The sequence below is a fragment of the Wyeomyia smithii genome, chromosome 3 (genome assembly GCF_029784165.1).
Source record: "Wyeomyia smithii strain HCP4-BCI-WySm-NY-G18 chromosome 3, ASM2978416v1, whole genome shotgun sequence".
Taxonomy (NCBI): domain Eukaryota; kingdom Metazoa; phylum Arthropoda; class Insecta; order Diptera; family Culicidae; genus Wyeomyia; species Wyeomyia smithii.
This window is the reverse complement of record NC_073696.1, coordinates 110,386,801-110,411,984: the sequence shown is the minus strand read 5'-3', so window position 1 is coordinate 110,411,984 and position 25,184 is coordinate 110,386,801. Positions and strand designations below refer to the sequence as shown.

The window sequence follows — 25,184 nt, the reverse complement described above, 5'->3', positions numbered from 1 at the left end:
CAGAACACAATTTGTCCGTTTCAAAGGCCATCTCTCTGATCCAGTGAAGGTAACATCTGGAGTTCCGCAAGGATCACATTTAGGACCCTTACTATTCATTTTGTTCGTTAATGATGTAACCCTTTTACTTAACCAGATCAAAATTTTAATCTATGCCGACGATATGAAATTGTATATGGAGATTAAAAACCAGTCTGACCTCGAATTGTTTCAGTTGCAGATCAATACCTTCTATACTTGGTGTCTGAAAAGCTTACTTGATATAAATATTAAGAAATGTAATGTCATATCATATACAAGAAAACTTTCAATGCAAACTATGAGCTATTACATAGGCCAACAACTTGTAGAGAGATGTACCAAAATGAGAGACTTAGGAGTGATCCTCGATTCGAAACTCACTTTCGTGAATCATTATAACACAATAATCAACAAAGCCAACAGTATGCTTGGTTTTATTAAACGTTTCAGTTATCATTTCAAGGACCCATACACAATAAAAACTCTTTTTGTGAGCTGTGAGATCAATATTAGAGTACTGCAGTATAGTTTGGTCCCCATATCAAGAAGTTCATATCAATCGTATTGAATCAGTTCAAAAACAATTTCTGGTTTTTGCATTAAGAAAACTCAATTGGGCATCATATCCTCTCCCTTCTTACGAATCTCGCTGCATGCTTTTTAATATCGAAACTCTGAAGAAACGACGAGAAACAACCATGATTACCTTTGTAAACGATATGATCTCACAACGTGTTAATTCACCAAATCTGCTGGAAACTCTTAACTTTTATGCTCCTTCTCGTCCTTTAAGAACGCGCAATATTTTTACTAACAATAATTACCGGTCACTGTACGCCAAACATGGACCAATTAACAGCATCATGAACGCATACAACAAACACTGCGAGATTATAGACGTTACCATGTCCCGGAACGCGTTAAAAAGCGCATTACGTGCTAGAACTCGATAGCTTAAGATTAACGTATACATTAGAATTGTAGTCTACATTGATTGACGAAATAAATTTGAACATATAAAAATGCAGCTCTGTCTGTCTGTCTGTCTGTTCCATATAGGCTTGAAAACTACTGAACCGATCGGCGTGAAATTTTGTGTATAGGGGTTTTAGGGGCCGAGAAAGGTGACTATAGTTTAAGACCCCTCCCTCTTCTGGAAGGGAGGTGTCCCATACAAATGAAACACTAATTCATGCACATCTCGAAAACTAACCAAGTAAATGAAACCAAATTTGGCATGTGGATGTTTTTAGGAGTAACAAATATGTCCATGTTGATTCGACACCCTTCCCTTTTCTGGAAGGGAGGGGTCCTATACAAATGAAACACAAATTTCTGCACATCTCGAAAACTAACCAAGCAAATGGAACCAAATTTGGCATGTAGATGTTTTTAAGAGTAACAAATATGACCATGTTGATTCGACACCCTTCCCTCTTCTGGAAAGGAGGGGTCCCATACAAATGAAACACAAATTTCTGCACATCTCGAGAACTAACCAAGTAAATAGAACCAAATTTGTTAGGTGGATGTTTTTAGGGGTAGCAAATATATCCATAATGGTTTGACACCCCTCCCTCTTCTACAAGGGAGGGGTCCCATACAAATGAAACACGAATTTCGCACAGCTCGAGAAACAATCAACCAAATACAACCAAATTTGGTATGTGAATGGTTTTTGAGGTAACAAGTATGTCCATAGTGGTTCGACTCCCCTCCCTCACAGAAGAGGGTTCATGACAAATGAAACACAAATTTCTGCTTATCTCGAGAACTAACCAACTAAATGGAACCAAATTTGGCAGGCGATTGTTTTTAGGGGTAACAAATATATCAATAATGGTTTGACACCCCTCAAATGAAACTCAAATTTCGCACAGCTCGAGAACCAATCAAGCGAATATAACCAAATTTGGCAGGTGAATGTTTTAAGGTGTAACAAACATGTCCATAATGTTCCGACACCCTTCCTTCTTCTGGCATGTCTCCAAATACCATTTCGAAATTCAAGATGGCGACTTCCCGTTTCTGAAAAATAGCGGCAAATGACCAAATACCACCCAACATGGGTATTTCCGGAATTGTTATGATGCACTGAAGCCACAAATCGACCTCAGACAACATTTTGAATTGTAAGATGGCGACATCCGGTGTCTGGAAAACAGCTGAAAATGACCAAATACCACACAATATGAGTGTTTCTTCAACCAGTTTGACGCTCAGAGGCCAAAAATTGTCTCCTAATGCCATTTTTAAATCCAAGAAGGCGACTTACGGTTTCTGAAAAACAGTGTCAAATGACCAAATACCACCCAATATGAGTGTTCCTTTAACCAGATTGACGCTCAGAGGCCAGAAATTGTTTACAAATGCCATTTTTAAATCCAAGATGGCGACTTCCGGTTCCTAAAAAACAGCCAAAATGGCCGATTTCTATACAATATGAGTATCTTCGGAACCAGAATGATACACAGTAGCCAGAATCGACCACAGACACCATTTTGAATTCGAAGATGGTGACATCCGGTTTCTGGAAAACAGCCGAAAATAACTAAACCAGAATGACGCTCAAGGGCCAGAAATTGTCTCCAAATACCATTTTTAAATCCAAGATGGCGACTTACGGTTCCTGAAAAATAGCCCAAAGGACCAAATTCCACCCAATTTGAGTATCACCGGATCCAGAATGATGCAAGGAGCTATAAATTGACTTTAGACAACAGTTTGAATTGAAAAATGGCAACTTCTGGGAAACAGCCCAAAATAACCGAATACTACTACATATGGAAATGATGTAGAGAGGCATTGACCCTGGACACCATTTTGAATTAAAAGATGACCACTTTCAGTTTCTGGAAAACAACGAAAATAACTGAAATGCACCCAATAAATATCCGGAATAGAGGTCATGTACAAAAGCCAAAAGTCGAGGATGTTGTCATTCCGATAAAACCAATCATTTTTAAACAATATAATCCAATCGCAAGGAATCAATGAATTTTAAATGTTTAAAATTATTAAATTAAACACTGAAATAGGCGGGACGAAGTTTGCCGGGTCAGCTATATATATATATATATATATATATATATATATATATATATATATATATATATATATATATATATATATATATATATATATATATATATATATATATATATATATATATATATATATATATATATATATATATATATATATATATATATATATATATATATATATATATATATATATAAATATATATATATATATATATATATATATATATATATATATATATATATATATATATATATATATAGGAAAATTATTAAACCTACTTGTCAAGGGAAAAAAAAGAAATAAAACAAAACTTAAAATAAACTTGAAACTATCATACTGACTATAAAGTGAGCTAATCGTTGCAATTGAGGATTGCAACGATTTTTGTCGGAACTTTTTGATAATTTGGCTTGACATATTTTCTAATGTTTCTACATTAGTGAGCCTATGTAGCTCGTTCGTGCTAAACCAGGGAGGACGCTTCATAATCATTTTCAAAAGTTTATTCTGAATCAAAGGAGTGTCTTATTCCTGGTTGTACAACAACTTGTCCAGATGGGAACTGCATATAACATTGCTGGCCTAAAAATTTGATTGTAAATTAACAGTTTATTCTTGAGACAAAGTCTAGAATTCCTGTTGATAAGAGGATATAAACATTTGATATACTTATTGCACTTTGACTGGATATTTTCAATGTGCTCCTTGAAAGTAAGATTCTTATCATAAATTAGCCCTAAGTATTTAACTTGATCAGACCAATTTAAATCTGCACCGTTCATCTTAATAACGTGGTTATGGGTGGGTTTGAGAAATGAAACTCTTGGCTTATAAGGAAAAATAATTAACTGTGTTTTAAAAGCATTAGGGGAAATCTTCCATTTCTGCAAGTATGAAGAAAATATATCTAAACTTATTTGTAGCCGACTGCATATAACACGAAGGCTTTTTCCTTTTGCGGAAATGCTTGTATCGTCACAAAACAGAGATTTCTCACAACCTGGTGGTAAATCAGGAAGATGAGAAGTAAAAATGTTATATAAGGGACCATTCATTAATGATGTCACGCGTTCAGGGGGGGGAGGGGGTTTCAAATATTGTGACATTTTGTGACATATGGGGGAGGGGGAGTTAGCTTGAGTATGACATCACATTTCACATTTCATTTGCATCATTCATTTTTAGTTCTTCGATCCCCTTTTTTGCTTAAGATTTGCTTTAGATAAAATAAATGACAATTTTGACGTAGGACTACGTCTAACCGCACTATATCGAGATACATTCCGCGGAAACTAAAACCAAAATGTAACGTCGGAATGAAAGATTTCAAACGGTTATACTGATGTAACCACATGATGGATTACAATAATCAATATGTCGTTGGACTGATAAAATGATGGACAATTTTGTGATTCTTCAATTTTCATTATCACTTCATTGTTAAACAGCGAAAATTGAATAAAAGTTTCAAGGTCGAATTTTCACCAACAATGTACCAATCATATGCGAGCACGCCTGGCACAGACTTCATGAATAGACACCAACTGCCTGCTATGATATCCTGTTTAGCAGTGGCAAAAAAAAATTGACAGAATCTCCCCGTCCCAATAGGTCAACTAATGTTAACTTCCATGAGCCTAGACTATTTTGATGTCTTGAAGGTGAAGCTTTTTCGGAGGGTTCGTAACCACCTCCACTATCAGACAGTATTACGTTCTGCTGTTATCAAATATGTTAATGTTGATAAAACTGATGTCTTGAAGGAGAATATGATGGCACAGGCAACAGTACTGCACCGAGCAATGTATGAATAGAGCGCTGGTTACTCGTCGTCTATCAGTGCAGAAAAACTCGATATTCATTTTTGTGCAGTCAAGCCAAGTGGAAACTACATTGCCGCTGTTGACGACGCACAGTGGGGCGTGGAACACAATCGAATTGCCGTTTGAAATGTCTTCTTCTTCTACTTCTTGTTTCGTATAGCAGCAAATATCAGAATTCAATATGATTTTTCGGGTACCGCAAAATAAGCTGCGCCGCCGGGGACAACAAAATGCGTTGTTTATTTTTGAACTCTACACTCTGCTTTTTTCAGATTTATTTTAATAACTGAATATTTAAAATTCAATAGAAGACAGACAATAGAAAACCAAAATGCTCCGTACAGATCTTTGAATGGGTAGTTAAACGAGCTGCACTGATGATTATATTTTACTAGCTAAATGAATTTAGTCCAATATGACAGAACTAGTTGCACCCCGCGGTGGTGGTATAGAGAAAAACCAAATTCGTTTCATCTTGATATTAGAGTTCCGACATTAGTATTTGTATTTTTCAATCGAAAATTTTTTTGAATTTGCATATGCAAGAAAATATTACATTCCATAACCTTACTTCTAATTGAACAACGCTATGCAAACATTAATTGCTGGGGCTAATGTTGTGCATCACTCTAGCCCAGTTTATTTTCGAAGATAACAGACATATAACTTTCAAAGATCGTATTTTCGTTGTTCTTTGGTATCTTGAAACTGACCATTTTTTTCTGATTGATTCTGTATACTGATAAAATATTTAAATTGACCTTTATTAAATGTTAACATGTTCATAAACTTCTATTTCAATTTCAAATTTTCTGTGAATATACATTTGCTACTAAAACTGTAATTCGTTATCGATATTTTTTCCACGAGCTTGTAACCGCAGGAAAAAAATTATGTGACATCTTTGCCGCTTTGTGATCGGTAAGTGAGCCAACTTCAATAAGACAAATAGATATAGAAGGAAGTTTAATTTCTACTAAATCGTACTCAGTTAAATATTACATAGAAGGTTGCCTTTTCGCGTATTAAAGAAAATTCGCTGTATTAGAATGAAAGGTATTCATCAATGGTCCAGAAACCAAATTTAGGAGGAAATTCGGGTCTAGAGCTCTTTAGCAATATTTTAGAGAAAAACTTTCTTCTACAAAGTTGTTACATATGATAAAGCGCTTATTGAAAAATTATCAAAAATTAGGGTGACCAAAATTTTCGATGCTATCAAGTATCTAACTTTTTTATTTTTGTAGATAGAAAACCTTGTTCTACAATTTTATAGCTCCAATAATTTTAAGTAACTTTGTAAAAAAAAAGTTTTTCTCCAAAACATTGCTATGGAGCTCTAGACCCAAATTTCCCCCTAAATTTGGTTTCTGGACCATTGTGAATGTTAAAGAGAATATTTTTTTCTTCTAAGATAGAGTGTTGCAAAGAAATAATCAAGCTACAGACCCCGTTCGATTTTGGCAAAACGCCAGAATTTTTTCTGTTGCCAAAATCGAACCATGCCAATAATGAACGGTTCTTTTTTCATGACTTTTTTGACTTTTTAAATGGTCAAAGGCGACCTTAACAGTAGAAATGGCCACCAATGAACGAGTTTTAGTTCCAAGTCGTTCGAGGTGTCGCTTGATGAATTTTGGCTGACGACGTAGATACTTGATATTACCACCCAAACCAAAATGCCTTCCTTTTGGAAGATGTTGAGCTTAAATTGTTAAAAATAAATCAAGCAAACTACAAAAGTAGAACGAGCTCAAATTAAACATAGCTTCAAAATAAAAATGTAAAGTTATTGTAGTCCTACGTCAACTATGCGGTCGTGTCTTGGATACCACCCTCCTACTATTTTCTCCCTAAAAAACCATAATGTTCAATAATTCCGTTTCACCGTGCATGTTCATGTTATGAATGACAGCGCGATTTCATTAATTTTTAGTGTCTCTCAATCCAATCAATACAAAAACTGTGACAAAACGTAAATAAAAATGCTTGGCTTTTGTGACATGTGGAGAATATTTGGATTGCGAATTGATTGAAGAAGAGGAACTAAATATTGATGATTTTTCAAAAATCAGCAATGATACTGCAGTTAATGTCTCGGCTTTCTATGTCGTCGATATGCGACTCCATCAGCAGCATCCTTGAACTAAGAGCTAAACGCCTTTTCTAGTTATCTTCTATAATCTTCTTTTCCTTTTAGTTTCAGTTTTTCTTTCAGTAAAATCGTTCTTATTAAGAAAAAATACATTCCTAACAAATTTCTCGATTTCAATCAATTATCACCAAAGAAGGGGAAGGGGGATATGCAAACGTGACGTAATTAAGGGGGGGGGGTTCAAGGAAGTTGTGACAACTTGCGACAAGGAGGAGGGGGGGAGTTAATTTTTTTTTTTTTTCAAATTTTGCGTGACATCATTAATGGATCGTCCCTAAGATTGGGCCCAAGATACTCCCCTGAGGCACACCAGCTCTAACAGGCAATCTATTAGATTTACCATTTAGATAGTTAACCTGTAGAGTGCGGTCAGTTAAATAACTTTGTATCATTTTTGTAAGGTAAAGCGGAAAACTGAAATTTGACATTTTAGCTATTAAACCTTTATGCAAAACACTGTCGAATGCCTTTTCTATAGCTAGTAGAGCTGCTCCAGTCGAATAGCCTTCAGATTTATTAGTTCGAATCATATTTGTTACTCTAAGTAACTGATGAGTAGTGGAATGCCCATGGCGAAAACCAAACTGCGCATTTGCAAAAATTGAGTTCTCATTAATATGTGTTATCATTCTATTGATAATTATTCTTTCAAAAAGATTGCTAATAGAGGGAAGTAAACTAATTGGTTGATAACTTGATGCCTCTGCTGGATTTTTTTCGGGTTTTAAAATTGGAGTGACTTTGGCATTTTTCCATTTCGTAGGAATATGTGCTAGTGCAAAGCATCTGTTAAAAATTTTTACCAAGAAATTTAAAGAGTTTTCGGAAAGTCTTTTGATGAGGATATAAAAAAATCCCATCATCTCCTGGTGCTTTCATGTTTTTGAATTTTTTGAGAATAGTTCGCACCTCATTCAAGTCTTCAAAAAGAAATTCTTGGGTGGTGATCTGATCATACTTTTGGTTTACTTCATTTTCAATAGGACTTACTACGTTCAAATTGGTGTTATGAACACTCTCAAACTGCTGAGCAAGTTTTTGAGATTTTTGTTCATTTGTTAGAAAAATGCAATCACCATCTTTAGGGACTGGAATGGGCTTCGAAGATTTCTTAAGAACCTTCGAAAGCTTCAGAAAGGTTTTGAATAAGGTTTTAGTTGTTCAACTTCTCTCATAAAATTCTCATTTCGCAAGAGAGTGAATCTATGTTTAATTTCCTTTTGTAATTCTTGAAAAATAATTTTCAAAGCAGGATCATGAGATCTTTGGTATTGACGTCTCCGTATGTTCTTCAAACGTATGAGAAGTTTAAGTTCACTGTCAATAATTGGTGCATTAAATTTCACTCGAGCCTTAGGAACTGATAAATTCCGGGCATTGAGTATTAAGCTGCTAAAATTATCTAATGCTCTGTCAATGTCAGCACTATTTTGTAAAATAATATCATCATTCAAATTTTCTTCAAGCGTAGAACGATATCTATCCCAATTAGTCTCGTGATAATTTAACACAGATCTAGTGGGTTTGAAATAGTTTCATGGGAAATAGAAAATGTTATGGGAAGATGATCAGAATCAAAGTCAGCATGAGTTAATAAATCACTGCATGAATGACTTTGATTTGTTAGTACCAAATCAATTGTAGATGGATGCCTAATAGAAGAATAACATGTAGGACCATTTGGAAATAAAACTGAATGAAATCCAGCCGAGCAATCATTAAACAATATTTTTCCATTGGAATTGTTTTGAGCATTATTCCAAGATCGATGTTTCGCATTAAAATCACCGATGATTAAAAATTTAGATTTATTTCTTGTGAGTTTTTGCAAATCTCCCTTGAAATAATTTTTTCGCTCACCAGTGCATGGAAAAGGCAAATACACTGCGGCTATAAATAAAATGCCAACACTTGTTTCAATTTCAATTCCCAAACTCTCGATAACTTTGGTTTCAAGATGGGGTAAAACACGATGTTTTATTCGACGGTGGATAACAATTGCAACTCCACCACCGGCAACATCAATTCTATCAAACCTATGAACTATATAATTTGGGTTTTGCCTTTCTCCTAGAAAGGTATAGCAATTACTTGCAAAACCGAAGATATAAAAGTGCTCCAAAGGGCCGGATGGCATATATCACTCGACTCAGCTCGACGAGCTGAGCATTTTCTGTATGTGTGTGTGTATGTGTGTGTGTGTATGTGCAGATTTTTATTCCCACTCACTTTTCTCAGAGATGGCTGGACCGATTTTCATTAAAATAATTGCAAGTGGAAGGTCTTGTTGTCCCATAAGACCCTATTAAATTTTATTGTAATCGGATTTTTAGTTTAGAGGTTATGTATCAAAATGTAAAAATCATGAAACATCATTATCTCTAAAACCACATAACCGATTTGAACAAAATTTATTTCAAATGAACGAGCTACCTAAAAAACCCTTAACTTTTGAATTCTATAATGATTGGACATGTGGTTTAAAAGTTATGAAAAGAAACGTGTTTTCAGGACTGTTTAATCTCACTCATGTTTCTCAGAGATGGCTAGACCGATTTTCATAAAATCAGTGTCAAATGGAAGGTCTAGTTGCCCCATAAGACCCTATTGATTTGTATTGCAATCAGATCATTACTTTGCCTGTTATGTTTAAAAATGTGAAATCCAGCTATGAAAAGGAACATATTCCGAAGACTACTTGGACTCACTCACTTTTCTCAGAGGTGGCTGACCCGATTTCCACAAAATTAGTGTCAAATAATAAGTCTAGCTGCCTCATAACACCCTATTGAATTTTACTGTAATCGGACTGTAATTTCGTCTGTAATGTATCGAAATGTGAAAATCACGAAACTTCATCATCTCTAAAACTACACAACCGATTTGATCAATATTATTATCAGATGAGCGGGCTAGTTAAGAGTTAACTGATGAATTATGATCGAACACGTGGTTTCAAAAAATGTTGGCTGCCCTGTACGTTCCTATTTCATTTGATTATAATCGAAGTTAAGCAACCGTTATGTATTAAATTATTTATAAAACAACGAAAGTCTATTATCTCAAATATTACATGACTTATTCGAACATAACTAGTGTCATACAAACGAGTCATCTCTCAAACATACAAATAACAAACTTCATAACAATTTGTTATGTGGCTCAAAAGTTATGGAAAGAAAAGAAATTCAAAGTCTATTGAAAACTACACCTACTTTGATCGATATAGAGGCCTCAACATAATTTAAATTTCGAATAAGCTACATGGGTCTTCCCCAGGGCTCATGTTAAAGCCCCCTTCTTTACAATTTTTATGTAAATTACATCGACGAATGTCTGGCAAATTCATGCACGATAAGACAACTTGCAGACGACAGCGTGGTCTCTGTTACAGGAGCCAAAGCTGCCGATTTGCAAGGACCATTGCAAGATACCTTGGACAATTTGTCTGCTTGGGCTTTACAGCTAGGTATCGAATTCTCTCCGGAGAAGACTGAGATAGTAGTTTTTTCTAGGAAGCATGAGCCTGCTCAGCTTCAAACACAATTAATGGGTAAAACGATTTCTCAGGTTTTGGTACACAAATATCTTGGTGTCTGGTTCGACTCTAAAGGCACCTGGGGTTGTCACGTGAGGTATCTGATGAAAAAATGTCAACAAAGAGTGAATTTTCTTCGTACAATAACCGGACAATGGTGGGGAGCCCATCCAGGAGACCTTATAAGGCTTTACCAAACAACGATATTGTCTGTTATTGAATACGGGTGTTTCTGCTTCCGCTCCGCAGCAAACACACATTTGATCAAACTGGAGCGAATACAATATCGTTGTTTGCGTATCGCCTTGGGTTGCATGCAATCGACCCATACGATGAGTTTGGAGGTCTTAGCTGGAGTTCTACCATTGAAAAACCGCTTCTGGAGCCTGTCTTCTCGTATTCTTATCAATTGTGAGGTCTTGAACCGTCCTGTGATTGAAAATTTTGAGAGGTTAATCGAACTTAATTCTCAAACCCGTTTTATGACATTGTATTTCAATCACATGTCCCAAAATATTAACCCTTCTTCGAATATTCCAAATCGTGTCAACTTATCAAATACTTCTGATTCTACTGTGTTTTTCGATACATCCATTATAGAAGAAACTCGTGGAATCCCGGATCATTTACGCGTGCAGCAGATCCCCAAAATATTTTCCAATAAATATCGAAACATCAACTGCGACAATATGTTCTACACTGACGGATCACTTCTCGATGGGTCCACTGGCTTCGGTATCTTCAATAACAATTTAACCGTCTCCCATAAACTCGATAATCCTGCTTCTGTTTACGTCGCAGAATTAGCTGCAATTCAGTACACCCTAGGGATTATCGAAAAAATGCCCACGGACCATTATTTCATCTTTACGGACAGTCTCAGCTCCATTGAGGCTCTCCGATCGATGAAAGATGTTAAGCACTCTCCGTATTTCCTAGGGAAAATACGGGAACATATGAGTGCTTTATTCGAAAAATCGTATCAGATTACCTTAGCGTGGGTCCCTTCTCACTGCTCGATACCGGGTAATGAGAAAGCGTACTCTTTGGCTAAGGTGGGCGCAACAAACATTGACATTTATGCAAGACCAATTGCTTTTAATGAGTTTTTCGCACTTGTACGTCAGAATACGATCATCAGTTGGCAAAATTCTTGGACTAGAGGGGCACTGGGAAAGTGGTTACATTCCATTATCCCCAAGGTATCGACGAGCCCGTGGTTCAAGGGGTTGGATGTAGGTCGAGATTTCATTTGCGTGATGTCGCGGCTTATGTCCAATCATTATAGATTTGATACGCATCTCCGTCGTATTGGGCTCGGGGAAAGTGGTATCTGTGCCTGTGGTGAAGGTTATCACGACATAGAGCACGTTGTTTGGTCATGCCCTGTACACCGTGACGCCAGGTCTAAATTAAAAACTTCCCTCCGGGCCGAGGGTGGAGGACCAGCTGTTCCTGTTCGTGATGTCTTGGCGAGTCGTGACCTACCCTACATGTCCCTTATATACATTTTCCTGAAATCCATCCACGCCCCAGTCTAGTCCCATTCCTTTCCATCCACATTCAACAAAACGGCAAGAACACGTCATAGACCTCGATTTTGGAATCAGCAACTGAACCCCACACGAATCCGCTAGGACCTGAGAACCCGAGGCCTTTCGCGATATCTTGGCTTGAACAACCGCGAACAACAACAACGAACCATAACCAGCAACTGAACCCCGCACAATACTTCCAGGCCCCGAGGATTACATGCCCCTGTCCCAGCTCATGACATCGTGGCTTAGCAGAACAAATCCATACATGCTGCATATCCATGGCCAATCGACGATCATCAGACGACCATTCAACTACAAAACATTGATTGAAAAATATATGCTAGTTTTAAGATAGACTTAATTTCAGCTCGTAGTCGGCAGCGAGGATAAAAAATTTTCTTAAAGAATTTAAGTCATCAGATATAATTGGCGCCGTTAAACATTAAATTGTATTTGTGCCGTATCAAATAAACGATAGGTGAAGAAAAAAAAACATTATTTAAATGTGGTATCATACTATTTGAACGTTCCAAATTCATTGATTCTTTGCGTGTTTAAAATCTGCAAATGTACGACGAATCGGCCATAGGATATGATCAAAGACAAATAACAAATCGTTTAAAATGATTGGTTTTATCTAAATGACAACATCCTCGACTTTTGGCTTCTGTACATCGTTTTAATTCCGAATATATTCATATTGGGTGGTATTCGGTCAATTTCTGCAGATTTTCTGGCATCAATCCAACACCGGAAATACCCATATTGGGAGGTATTTAGTTATTTTGGTTGTTTTCCAGAAACTAAAAGTAGTCGTCTTTACACTAGTAAGTAAGAGCAATAAGTGTTGTTGTCTGGGCCCGTTTACGTGTCCGTTCTATCAGTGTTGTATGGTCGTCTTTAAGTTCAAAATGGTGTCCAGGGTCAATGTTTGGTTTCTATGCATCATCTCGATTACGTAAATATCCATATTGAGTATTATTCGGTTATTTTCAACTGTTTCCTAGAAGTTGCCATTTAGCAATTTAAAATGGCGCCTGAGGTCAATTGTTAGCTCATTGCATCATTCTGGTTCCAGAGATACTCATATTGGATAGTATTTGTTTATTTTAGGCTGTTTTTCACAAACCGGTAGTCGCCATCTTGGATTTCAAAATGGTATTTAAGATAATTTCTGGCCTCTGAGCGTCATTCGGGTTGAAGAAACACCCATATTGGGTGTTATTCGATTATTTTCGGCTGTTTCCCAGAAACCTGAAGTCGCCAACCTAGAATCCAAAATGGGGTCTGGTCGATTTCAGCTGCTGTGTATCATTCTAGATCCGGAGGGAGATACTCATGTTAGACGGAAATCGGCCATTATTGGCTGTTTTCCAGAAACCAGAAGTTGCCATCCTGCAATTCATAATGGTGTCTGAGGTCAATTTTTAGCTTCTTGCAACATTCTGGCTCCGGAGATACTCATATTGGGTGGTATTTGGTCACTTTGGGCTGTTTTTCAGAAACCGAAAGTTGTCATTTTTAGGGTTTGCAATATTCCCGAGAATAGATTTCCCGGGAAACGGGAATGAAAAATCTCATTTCCCGGGAATTCCCGGGAACCGGGAAAGGAAAAAATCCTTAGCAAAAATGAGATTTCAAATACAGTTTATTAATAAAAAGTTTCAAACAATCTTTTACAATTTAATTATCAATTGAAGAACAAAATTTATTCAAGTTCACTCCAGAAATTCTTGAACAATCGTCTATCAATCGCCTCTGTTCCGCTGACAATTTTTCGTTAGGCCCAAATAATATAGTTCCTTTCTGTTAAACTTTGCTTAAGATCGTTGAATCACCGCTGGTGTCTGATTTCTAACATACTTCTAAATCACCGATTCCAGCTCTTGCTACATTTCAGTAGAAACTGAAGAGTCCAATACTTTGAGTTTTTTGAAGATAAAGCTGAGTGTTTGGCAGCCAGATTTTAGAGCATTTGAATGCCTTTGTAATTAATGTTGAATCGCGGCTACGACCCAAGTTACACTGACTGAGTTTTATTAATTTATTTATTTCTGGTCGCATTGATTTACGGGTTTCAATTTTTTTATCAATTTACAGGTTTCAAAATTGTTTGTCAATAAAGAAAAAATCAAGGAACTATCCGCTTAGTAGTAAACTCACTAGCAAAAAAAGGCATGAGTCGAAGAAAATATTTCTTATTTTTATATTTTTGACAAATAAATTAAGCAAATAATTTGATATTACACGGCAAGCAAATATTGATCGTCGTTTCAAGCAAATATTTGCTTCGTATAATGCACACTATAAAGCTGCTCTACACTTCTACGACGTAAGTTTCGTGTTTTGATACGATGTTTAGTTTTATTGCAATATTGTATGGAAAATTTTCCGAGGAGCTCAGGAATCCCGGGATCCCGGGATTCAATATTCCTATTCCCGGGATCCGGGAATCCCGGGAAAAGGCAATTCCCGGGAAATCGTTCCCGGGATTGCAAACCCTAGTCATTTTGGACTTCAAAATTGCCTGTGAAATCAATTTCTGTCATCTGGGCGTAATTCTGGTTCCGAAAACATTCATATTGAATGGTATTTGGTCATTTCCGGCTGTTTGCCAGACACCGGAAGTCACCATCTTAAAGTTCAAGATTGTGTCTGTGACCAATTTTTAGCTTCTGTCCATCTTTAATGGGAATCGTCCATTTCAGGCCGTTTTCCAGAAACCGGAAGTTGCCATCTTACAATTCAAAATGTTATCTGAAGTCGATTTGTGGCTGCAGTGCATCATTACGGTTCCGGAAATACCCATATTGGGTGGTATTTGGTCGTTTGCCGCTGTTTTTCAGAAACCGGAAGTTTGGATTTCATGATTTTGACTCCATTTTGGATTTCATGGTGGCATTTGAAGACAATTTCGATCGATTTTAGCTCCTGTGTATCATTTCAAATCCGGATATTATTATATTGGGTGGAAATAGGCCATTTTTGGCTGTTTCCTTAAAACCGGAAGTCGCCATCTTACAATCCAAAATGATGCCTGAGGTCGATTATGGAACAAATTTATTACCACTAAAAACATTCACCTACCAAATATGGTTACATTTAGTTGGTTAGCTCTGGAGATGTGCAGAAATTTGTGTTTCATTTCCACTTCCAGAAAAAGGAGGGACGTCCAACTATTATGGTCGTATTTGTTATCCCTTGAAACATCCACATGCCAAATTCGGTTTCATTTGCTTGGTTTGTTCTTGAGTTGTGCAGAAATTTATGTTTCATTTGTATGGGACCCCTACCTTCCAGGAGTAGGAGGGGTCTCAAACTATCATAGGAACCTTTATCGGCATTAAGTTTTTGAGCCTATATGGGTCAGACAGACAGACAGACAAACCGGACTGCATTTTTATATGTATAGATTACAACATTCATGTTTAGAACCTAAAGAGTGAATATACATTTATTGGATTGAAGCGACCATGTAAATCTATTTTCACAAATAATAAGATTGAATGAGAAAGGCTGGGTCTGACCGCTAGGTGGATTAATTTAGGTTTTTAGTTTAATATTTGGCTTTAAAAGCGTTTCAGTCACAACTGCAATATGCACATCGTGGACTGTTAAAAAATTGAAAAATTCATCCTCTTTCGCTCTTAAAGAGCGAGCATTCCAATTTAGAAAATTTACAGCATTATTTAAAATCATTGCTGAATTTCAATTTCATAACAATATTAGTTGTAAATTTTATACCTTCTTGAACAGCCTCGTACATCGAGTTACAGTTCAACAAAACGGACATTAGCTGCAGCATGGATTGTTGTAGGTATTCAATCTTTTCTGGAGTTGGACTACCTAAATCAATACTGGCTGACTTTTCAGCACCAAACACGAATGGTTTGTTACTGTTTGAATTTGAAATATTACCTGTAAGGACACTGGCATATGAACAGCCTGGTGTTGCCTGAACAGGATTTTTTGTCTGAAATTTGTTAGCTGAATTTAAATTATTACCTACAGACACACCTGCTAATGAAAGTGCTGGTGATGCCTGAACAGTATTGAAAGTCTTTTGTATACCCACATTGACAACAGGTTGCTTAGAATTCCTACGTTGTCTGGGAGCAATAATTTTTGACCTTACAGGACAATTGAAGAAATTAGATTTGTGATTTTCCCCCACAATTTACACATTTGAAACTATTAGTGGTCTCTTTCACGGGGCAGATATCTTTCGTGTGACTAGTGTCACCACAAATCATACATTTTGCTGCCATATGGCAGTTTCGAGTTCCATGACCATAGGCTTGACAGTTCCGACATTGAGTAAGATTATGGATTTCTCCATTTCTCTCGAAATTTTCCCACTTTATTCGCACGTTAAATAAAACACGTGCTTTTTCCAAACATTTCAAATTATTTACTTTGGTACGATCAAAATGTACTAAGTAATTTTCCTGGTGTATTCCAGTTTGATTAATTTTGGCATTTGCCTTTCGTTTCATCAAAATTACTTGGTTGGGGGCAAAACCAAGTGATTCTGACAAACAATCTTTAATTTCCTCAATAGTTTGGTCATTTGAAAGACCTTTCAAAACAGCCTTTAACGGTCTCTCGTTTTTGGCATCATAAGAATAAAATTTATACATCTTTTCAGTCAAGTACTGTAAAAGTTGTTTATGGCCATCAAGAGATTCGGCCAAAATACGAATTTTGGCTTGGCAGCCAATTTGAAAATTAACTTTCACATCCGACAGAAATGATGAAAGTTCTTATCAAAATGCTTTTAAATTTGCTACAAATACCACAATAGGTGGAACTTTAACCTTCTTCATAACAGCTTTATGCTCAGTATGAGAAGTTTCGATTTCTTGATCGCCAACAAAAGAAAGAATATTATACCAGTTAGTCGAAATTTCAGTGTCACTTAAAGGAGATGCCTCACGTTTCCTTGAAGCCGCATCAAAGCGGGCTTTTTTATTTTTTCCAGGCATAACTGGAAAACTTCACTACACTTTCACTTCACTATAGAATTTAAGTAGAAATATCTCAAACCAAATTTACTCACTAAACACTCGTTAACGTTAAAAAAAACAAATCTATTACTTTGCGTTTCAACAGGTAGTCTTTTAAAAAGATTGCCTGTTGAAAGCGAAAAGCAAAATTTCAATATCTCTCGGTAGTCTAAGACTTAGCCTCGAGCTGTTGGTAAAATGCGACCATACTGTAGGACAGTTCGAGTCGATCTGCGAAAAATCAATTTGAAAATAAAGTATGTAGGATCAAATCGAAAAGTAATGGAAGATAAATATTTTTATAATCGTTTTTTTTAGTTTAGAGTATGTAGAAATATGATGAAATGCTATGTCATAAAGCAGAAACAGCAATATTGAAAAAAAATTACAGTTATTTAGTTTGTCTATGAACTAATACTCTGGAGGAAAATCACTAATACTAACCTAATCTAAACAAAGTTTCACGAGTTGTCTCAGGTTTCGTCGTTTGAAAAATATTGTGCGAGGCCCATACTATTTTGTTTTCAGTAAGCAGCGGAATATCTATTCTACAATTTGATTAAAATGAACAGCACTAATTAAAGATTATATCAAATAATAACGGTTATTCCATCTCGTTTGAATTGCCTGATTTGGCAGGTTTCGCATCGGACATCTAGTGCCATCACCGTTCCGATAGAACAGGCTGCAAATTAATTGCACATGAATTGAAAATCAATTAAATAACTGGCTGATTTTATGTGTTTCTGTTTCTCCATCGACAGTACGACCGATATCCGAACCATGATATACGACCAACAGAGTTGCTGATACCACCGACGGGCAGGTCTCATCTCATCGGAGGCGTCGGAGTTAGTCTGGGTAGCAGCACAACATCCACGCCGGTGGTAAATCAATTACATCCGAACATTAACCAATGTGGCGATCCCTCGGCTAACCTCAAGCTTCACGGTGCGTTCTACACATCGACGGGCCCACCGACAGCCCCCGGCTCGACGATAGCGCTGTACGGGGGAGGTACCGCCGGGATCAGCATCGGTAGCGGTCACCATCAATCAAACAGTCTGCTCCCCAACGGAGGGCTGGAAACTGCTCTCGGCAGTACTGCTGCAACCGGCAGCACCGGAACGCAAGAGGGTAATCTGAATGATTACGACATCAATGTACATACCATCAAAAATATGTTAATGACCACTAGGGTACCGGAGAGCTGCGTTTAGTTACTATATTGCTTAGAGAAATTCGTATTCTGGCGATGAGTACGGGAATGTACTGATTTCTAAATCCGGCCGGAATATCCGATATTTCTAAATGTGCGCAGGACAGTGGATGATAGTTGTATGGTTAGACTAGATAAATTTTAGTTAATACGAATGAATCGAGAGCAAACAACACTCAATCAGAAAGAAATCTTAGGCTACAATATGTTGAGTTTTTGTTATGCGCGAACATAAATTGGTCTCAAGATTTTTCAGTCCACCACACATTTATATTCACTTCTGACATAGTATTGGTCATTAGAAATTTGTTTAATTCATTACTACCCTATTTTTAGATATGCAATTTGAAAATTTATATAAACCTATCGATTGTAATTATCGATTCTTTGATACTTCTCTGTTTAATGTGTATAGCAAGCAAATGTTAGGTATGATTGTAACATTAATCTTCGAAAAGAGTACTGTAGATAAAAACAGAGTGTATTTTTAAGCAAGAAATGAAAATCCCAATTTGGCAGTGGAATAAAGTGAAGCAAAGCCGTGTTTAAAGCATGTTTAATAACTCATAAGAAATGGGTGTTCTCATGAAGATGAAAAATAAAAGACTAATTTAGCGACATTTAAGTCACTGATTGTTTCGGAAACTATAGTATACAGTGTATACTTAACACCTATGCAGTTAAGAGTTGGTAACAATAATTTATTGGTGCCTCTGTTGATACCATAAAAATTAAGTTGTATGTAGTACCCGTATCAAGATTAGTTTCAAACGAAACCAAAGCATCATCAATCGTTGTACATGTGCCAAGAAACCCATATCCTAAAAACTAAACTGAAAAATCTTCCAAAACACGTACTATTTTAATCGTATTTATATACCTTCAGTTACTCCCCATTCGTCATACTGAAATACTGCCTAATTCTCCGTTAACCCTTTTAATGCATATCCAAGAATCGATCAGATTTTTTACATCAATCATAGAATATTTCTAAACGACGAACGCATACTAAAGAAACACATTTCCTGAAGAGAACTATAGAGGACATTTTTGCCACTTTCGGAGGAAAGTTAGGAGAAAAAGTTAGAATAAAAGTTGTTCGTTGTGAAAATAATTCGAAAACGGAAGCATAACCAAGTGAACTCAGAACAATTAAAAATAAACGAGATGAATCATTGTTATAAAACTAAGCAGATATATAAAAAAGCCTTTCACAAAACGTGTGAGTTTTGTTTTTCCAAGGAAACCCCCATCCAGATGTTGAAAATTTCTATCATACCGTGGTATTTCCGTCCATGAATAATAATATAATATTGACAACTAGTTGAATAATTCCGGTGATGCTTGGGATCGAAGATTTCAAAATTAAGAATCAGTTTTTATATTTCATTGCTCAACTCGTCTTCTACTCGTTTCATTCCATACTTTCCATCATCACTTTAAATACAACATCAAAATTCTCGGAACGCACACAGCGAAAATACGGATATTGGACTGTATTTCGCAGTTTCGATCTTTTCTACAGAAACTGGAAGTCGCCATTTCGGATTTCAAAGTGACATGTTGAGTTCCACTTTCGGTAGGATTGGTAATATTGGTCAAATACCATCTTCGGCTCTTTGTCTGAAACCGGAAGTCGCCATCGTGGGAATGATTTCTGACCACTGGCCATCATCCTGTTTTTGAAAATACCATTATTGGATGGTATTTGACCACCCCGGGCTGTTCGCCAGAAAACAAAAGTTGCCAACACAGAATTAAAAATGGCGGCTGGCGATGATTGTCGGTCTCTGAAAATCAAATAACCCTCCCAGCTGGTCTCGAGGTACGATGTTGGCCTAACAAGCCAGTTGTCGTAGGTTCGAGTCTCGGCTCGGGAGAGACTGTTAGTGTTAGTAGGATCGTAGCGCTAACCCCGCAATTGTCCTGTACACTTAACAGTTGGCTGCGAAGTCTGTGTATAATAAACAGAAGGTCAAGTTCCGAATCGGAATGTAGCACCAAGGCTTTGCTTTGAAATAGTTAAATATGGGGTGGCCATGTAGGGCTGTTTTCCAGAAACTGCAAATCACCATCGAGGAAATCATGATGATGTGTGCAAAACAAGGATTTAACTCACAGTTTGTTGGCCCAGAACCTTTTTGCGTATATCAAACTGTGCAGTGAAAATGGAGCTTAAACGCTGGGAGAAACGACTACCCCCCTGAGACGTTCGTAGTCTGCGCTTTTGTTTGCGTGAGAATGAAATGGCATAATACACTGCTGTTCTTCACACTGCTATAAACAGCAACATCGATGGATTAGGCAACACGTCAGCTGTCTTCCCTTTGCGGCCATTTTTGTTTGGAGCATCGAGGAGTTCATCACAATGGGGGTACATGCTGTCAAACTATAGGTAATGGGATTACGGTGTCAGGGAGGTGGTGATAACCAATTGTTTGGATTCATAATTTAAAAGATTTATAACACCAAATTTAAATCGTTCAAAGAAGCTCTTAGAGCTCAACAAAAGAGCTCTTTTTTAACATACATCGGCCATTGGGAGCATTGTCCGAGTTGATATCATTTAAAGAACATTGGCCGTGTTCATTGGCGAGACCACAGTGCATTATTTAAACGCAAATTAAGGTTTCTTGGCAGTGGCTGTTTACAGCCCAAAGAGATTTGGTCTTTGAATCCTGGGATAGTGATTGCCAATCAATCACTGATTGGCTTCATAAACCATATTTTACCTGACTGAGAGCGTGTCGGTGCAGATACCTAATCATTCAACAATAGTGGTCATTGTATTTTGCAAGGGAACTTACTTATCTTATCAGTCAACTCCAGGCCAAAGTGTCCCTTGTTATTCGAAGAGCTCGTCTCCATTCAATTCGGTCCATGGCTGCAGTTCGCCAGCCATGTCGTCTGTGGAAACCCGCAGGTCGTCTTCTACTTGAGCGAGCCACCTTGCTCGCTGCACGCCCCGTCGCCTTGTTCCAGTTGGGTCGCTATCAAGAACTATTTTCACCGGGTTATCGTCTGACATTTCTACGACACGCCCAGCCCACCGTAGACTCCCGATTTCCGCCGTTTGAACGATGAGTGGTTCTCCCAGCAGCTAATGCAACTCGTAGTTCATCCGCCTCCGCCATGATCCATCTGCCATCTGCACTCCACTGCAGATGGTACCCAGCACCTTCCGTTCGAAAACCCCCACGAGCATGGTCCTCCACGAACATGGTCCAGGTTTCGTGGCTGAAGAGGACTACCAATTTGATCAGTGTTTTGTAGATGGCCAACTTCGTGCGGCGGCGGATTTTATTCGAGCGGAACGTCCTCCGGAGTCCACAGTAGACCCTGCCATAAGGCGTCGACGAATTTCTCTACTGGCGTCGTTGTCAGCACTCACGTGTGAGCCCAAGTACACAAACTCGTCTACCACCTCGATTTCATCACCGCTAATATAAATTCGTGGCGGGAGGTTATACTGTCTTCTCTGAAACCTCTTCCTCTCATGTACTTAGTCTTCCATGTATTTGTGACCAGTCCAATTTGTCCGGCTGCAGTTATCTTCTCAAGGGATCGTACTACAATATCAATGTCATCGGTAAAGCCAAAGAGCTGAGCAGACCCTGAATATCTTGCCACTCGTGTTGATACCAGCCCCACGTATCGCACCTTCCAAAGCGATGCTGAATAGCAAGCACGATAATCATCACCTTGCCGTAGCCCTCTTCGAGATTCGAAGGGACTCGAGAGTGTCCCCGAAACTCGAACTACGCACATCATCCGATCCATCGTCGACTTACCTTTCTCCCACACTACGCCTTTTGACAACTCTGCTTACGTCAGTTTGAAATCTTCATTTGTCTTCATGTATTTTATCAAAAAAATATATCTGGCAACAACTGTGTTTTCAATTCTTCAGGAATCTCAAAACATGGAAGTTTGGCATATTACAAATACGCATTTTGGCGACCGCCGTTATGATGCGTAAAAATCTGGATTACAAATTGTGTTCCGCTGGAAGGTGACGAGCAAAATAAAGTGTTCACGGTGTTATCCAGCTAACATAGAACAAGATACCTGACTTTTTTCATATATTTTTCCCACGACACCTTCACAACGGTTAATGCTGCCATCTGATGACTTGAATGCGCATAAAAAAAGTTATTAGCAAAATCGATTCATCGCGCATAATCCGCCAAACGAAAATTAAAACTAGATGGCAGCACCATATAAGGATATTGAAAATTAGATGGCCGCACCGTGTAAGGATATTGAAAATTAGATGGCAGGACCATACAAGGATATTGAAAAAAAAATGCATACCCTTCCGCCACCTTACCGTCTTCATCAAGTTACCAGTATACAAATTAGTTCGACTTTCGTTCACGCGCAACGACAATCGTGTCCGATGCATACTGCATAAGTCAGGTATGTATCTTGTTCTAGTCATCTTTGCTTCCAGTCTGTTACAGGACTATGCTGTCGCTGTCAAATCTCATATATTTGCTGCGTACCCAACATCTCAACGGTTCGTGGTTTCCCTGACAGCTACGAAAAAAGTCCTGCTAAAATTTCATTTAAATTGAAGTGGTTGCAACTAGGCGTTAGGTATGGTTACCATTCAAAAACATCGATTTTCCCGAACATTTATTTTTCGATATTATACACGATATGGTAAACTAATAATCCAAAATTTTGTACTAAAACCATTCAAATAGTATAAATATGTAATTTTGCAGTAGTTTCCAGTTGTTCAGGTATCACTCCATGAATGGTATATTAATATTGATTTATATTCTGATAATCGTTCGTGGAGTTGGGTTGTTCACAGATTCCCGTTTTTTATATATCATCTGAAAGAGTGTAATTTTCTGAGAAAAACGTGATTTTTTAAAACTTTATATCATTATCCTTCGATTTTTAAATGAAGAATAAAAATTCGCTCCAAATCGCTACAATGACAGTTGGTATATGGGCGAACTGTCATTGTAGTAATTTCGAGCAGTTTTAAATCTTGATTTAAAAAGCGAAGTACAACGATAGAAAAAAAATTCAAATCACGTTTTACTCAGAAAATGCAGATCTCTCAGCTGATATAAAAAACTGATATAGCCAAACAACTCAATTGGGTTGTTAAGCTATTCACTATTTTATTTTTAAATGAAGAATAAAAATTGCTTCAAATCGCTACAATGACAGTTGGTATTTGGGTGAACTGTCATAGTAGCGATTTCGAGCAGTTTTAATTCGTGATTTAAAAATTGAATGACGATAGAAAATTTTTGAAAACTATGTTTTGCTTAGAAAATGCAGCTCATTCAGATGATTGATTGATTGATTGATTTCTTTTGAAGGAACTTTAACCACATACATAAGACATACGTAACACTGGCATTTTTTCTGGTACACGTTGCCCCATAAAACTCCGTACCTTGTTCTGTCCAACTGCTCGACATATAATGAACAAAATGAATTTTCTTTTTCTCGGCTTTATCAAGCCCCAAAGAAAATCCCATAAGGAACTGTCAGAAAGTTATTTACAAAATCAATGCAGCATTTTTCGAGTAGAAACGAGACAAACTCAGGTACACTGCCTCCAAAAACAACTCAAACAGTGATTTTATTCAGAGCGTGGTACCATTCGAGTAGTTCATTTTGTACCAACTCTTTTATAAGATTTCTTCCCGAGTGTTACGTATGTCTTATGTATGTGCTTTAACCTTTCAGATGATATATAAAACTGCCCAAGTAACCGTTTAGCCGTGAAAAATAGTTCTAATTTGGTACTATAGTATAATATAGAAAATGTCTTACAAAGCCCGAAAGTTCTATATTCTACTTAAGGGCTGTTCAAAAACCACTTTTGGCGAATATTTCGGTCGATATACTGCCTGCCCCCACTTTTGAACTACACCTATGAGAAAAATTTTGTTTATGTTTTGTTTTTTTTTTTTTCTCTCGGGCAAAAAAAAGTTATTTGCTTTCTTGCTTCACACACGTATCCGACCAGCTAACTGATGACTCGTTGTTTTTTTCGTGTCGCTCTGTGAAGTCGAAGAAGATCCAGTTTCGAACCGCGGTGTTGTTGCATATTGAAGGCTTTCTGGTCTACTGCGTTTACCCGTTGTTCCATCGTCTCGCTCGGTGGAACATCATTTTTACAGCCTATTAAAATCGCAAAACCGGTAGCAAGTGAGTACTCTTGTAATATACGAGAGTTTCAAACTAAAATTGATGGTTTCTGCTGTTTTTTTTTTCTTCGCTTTTTTTTTGCTCGAACTAGGTGAATACAAGAGAAGTACCAAAGATGAAACATTCATCTTGCCAGACAGAACCGAAAGAGGCTGCGGAAGAGAACGATAACCTGACCATCAAGGTAAACAAATGCCTGTTGTTGCTGTCGCACGTTAATACGAAGCTGGATGCGTTGGCAGTTGTTTTAATAACCGGGTACGTCCTCAAACAACCCGATCAACGTTAAGTTAGTTGAATCACTTCAGCAGCCCGTGAAATGCCAATGTGGAATCCTTGGGGGACCGCTGCCGAGATGAAAATTCTGAGGCGAAAAATCTCTGGGATCACGCCTTCCATCGCATGAGGGAGTAAAGCCGTTGGCGCCGGTCCGTTAATAAACGGGTCGGCACAACAACAGTGGCGGAACTAGACCGACGGAAAATAAGCGAGAATAAAAAAAAATATTCTAAATACGGCCGTCCTATGAATTTGACGAGCAAAAACGAATATTTCTGTTTTAATCAATATCACATATTTTTTATTTTTTTATTGCATTCCCTTATTTTACAGGTAGAGTATGATGTTATGATACACTGTAATTTCTTCATAAA

General features: G+C 37.4%; 1 protein-coding gene across 1 annotated transcript in view; it reads left to right on the top strand.

Moving 5' to 3' along the window:
• LOC129726561 (nephrin-like) overlaps positions 1-19,567 on the top strand; it is an 875,571-nt gene extending 856,004 nt beyond the window's left edge. Inside the window, exon 18 of the mRNA XM_055683414.1 lies at positions 17,894-19,567. Within this exon, the coding sequence (XP_055539389.1) occupies positions 17,894-18,349 (456 nt within the window). The 3' untranslated portion in view covers positions 18,350-19,567. The remainder of the gene's footprint in view (positions 1-17,893) is intronic.
• The last annotated feature ends 5,617 nt before the right edge of the window (positions 19,568-25,184 follow it).